Below are 937 nucleotides of genomic sequence, written 5' to 3'. Positions count from 1 at the left end.
GGAGGTCACAGGGTGGACGCAAGGTTGTTTTGGTTGGTGGATGAAATGTGGGGGTGTGATGAGGGGGTACAGCTTCGGTTGGCTGCGTGATTGCTGGGGAGGTGGTCGGGTTAGAGGAGAAAATTGCAGAGCAGCTGTGGAGGGTAGATAAAGTGGAATATTGGGGGGGGGGGGGTAGAGGGGGCACGAGCGCGCCGTGCGGTCGAACCAGGAGCGACGGCCACTCTTTCAGCAAGGGCCAGCCAGGCGCAACAGCTGCCTCCTAGAAATAGCACCTGCCACAGGCCGCCCCATTTTCAAGGATATTAATCTAGTCCGACGCCGCAACCGTAAGCAGCAGGGAGCCCAAACAAACCTGCAGTTTCTGCTCCGCCCTCTTCGACTTCCGCAGCTCAGACTCCATCGCCGCCACGCGCGTCCTCAGCTCCCCCGCCGCTGCCTCGGCCGCCGCCGCCGCCGCCCCCTCGCCGCCGCCGCCCCCGCCCGCCGCCGCGGCGCCCCGCGCCTCTGCTGCCTCGGCCGCGGCCCGCAGCTGCTCGTTCTCCTGGCCCAGCCAGTGGATGTGGCTCTCCAGGCGCTGGATCTGGGCATTGAGCTCCGCCTGCTTCGCCTCGGACCGCTCGCAGACCTGACACGACAAAGGGAGGGGTCACGGGGCGGGCCCAGTCTAACACATGCATGCGGGCGCACAGCTGCGCGTGCACAATGCACCAAGCGTCAGTGTGACCGGCAATGTCGATGTCATCGCTGTTTTGTCGGCCGGTTGTTTTGGGTCCACCTCTCTTCCCCCCTGCCTCCCAGCAAACTGCCCGCGACACAGCTGGACACGCAGGCACAAGGAATCCCCCAAACGTGCAACCCTGCCTTGTCCTATAAACTGCGTCCCCCACCAAAAGCAAAGCCAACCTCCTGCAGCGCTTCGTCGTGGAGCCCCGAC

At 64.6% G+C, this 937-nt stretch overlaps 1 protein-coding gene across 1 annotated transcript in view; it reads right to left on the bottom strand.

Moving 5' to 3' along the window:
- MNEG_3500 (hypothetical protein) overlaps positions 1 to 745 on the bottom strand; it is a gene marked incomplete at both ends in the record, with an annotated part of 2,105 nt that extends 1,360 nt beyond the window's left edge. Inside the window, 2 exons of the mRNA XM_014048018.1 lie at positions 356 to 628; positions 728 to 745. Coding sequence (XP_013903472.1) covers positions 356 to 628; positions 728 to 745 — 291 coding nt within the window. The remainder of the gene's footprint in view (positions 1 to 355; positions 629 to 727) is intronic.
- Between the last annotated feature and the right edge of the window lie 192 nt (positions 746 to 937).

Source organism: Monoraphidium neglectum (assembly GCF_000611645.1).
Source record: "Monoraphidium neglectum strain SAG 48.87 unplaced genomic scaffold scaffold00442, whole genome shotgun sequence".
Classification (NCBI taxonomy): domain Eukaryota; kingdom Viridiplantae; phylum Chlorophyta; class Chlorophyceae; order Sphaeropleales; family Selenastraceae; genus Monoraphidium; species Monoraphidium neglectum.
This window is presented reverse-complemented; position numbering and strand designations above follow the sequence as displayed.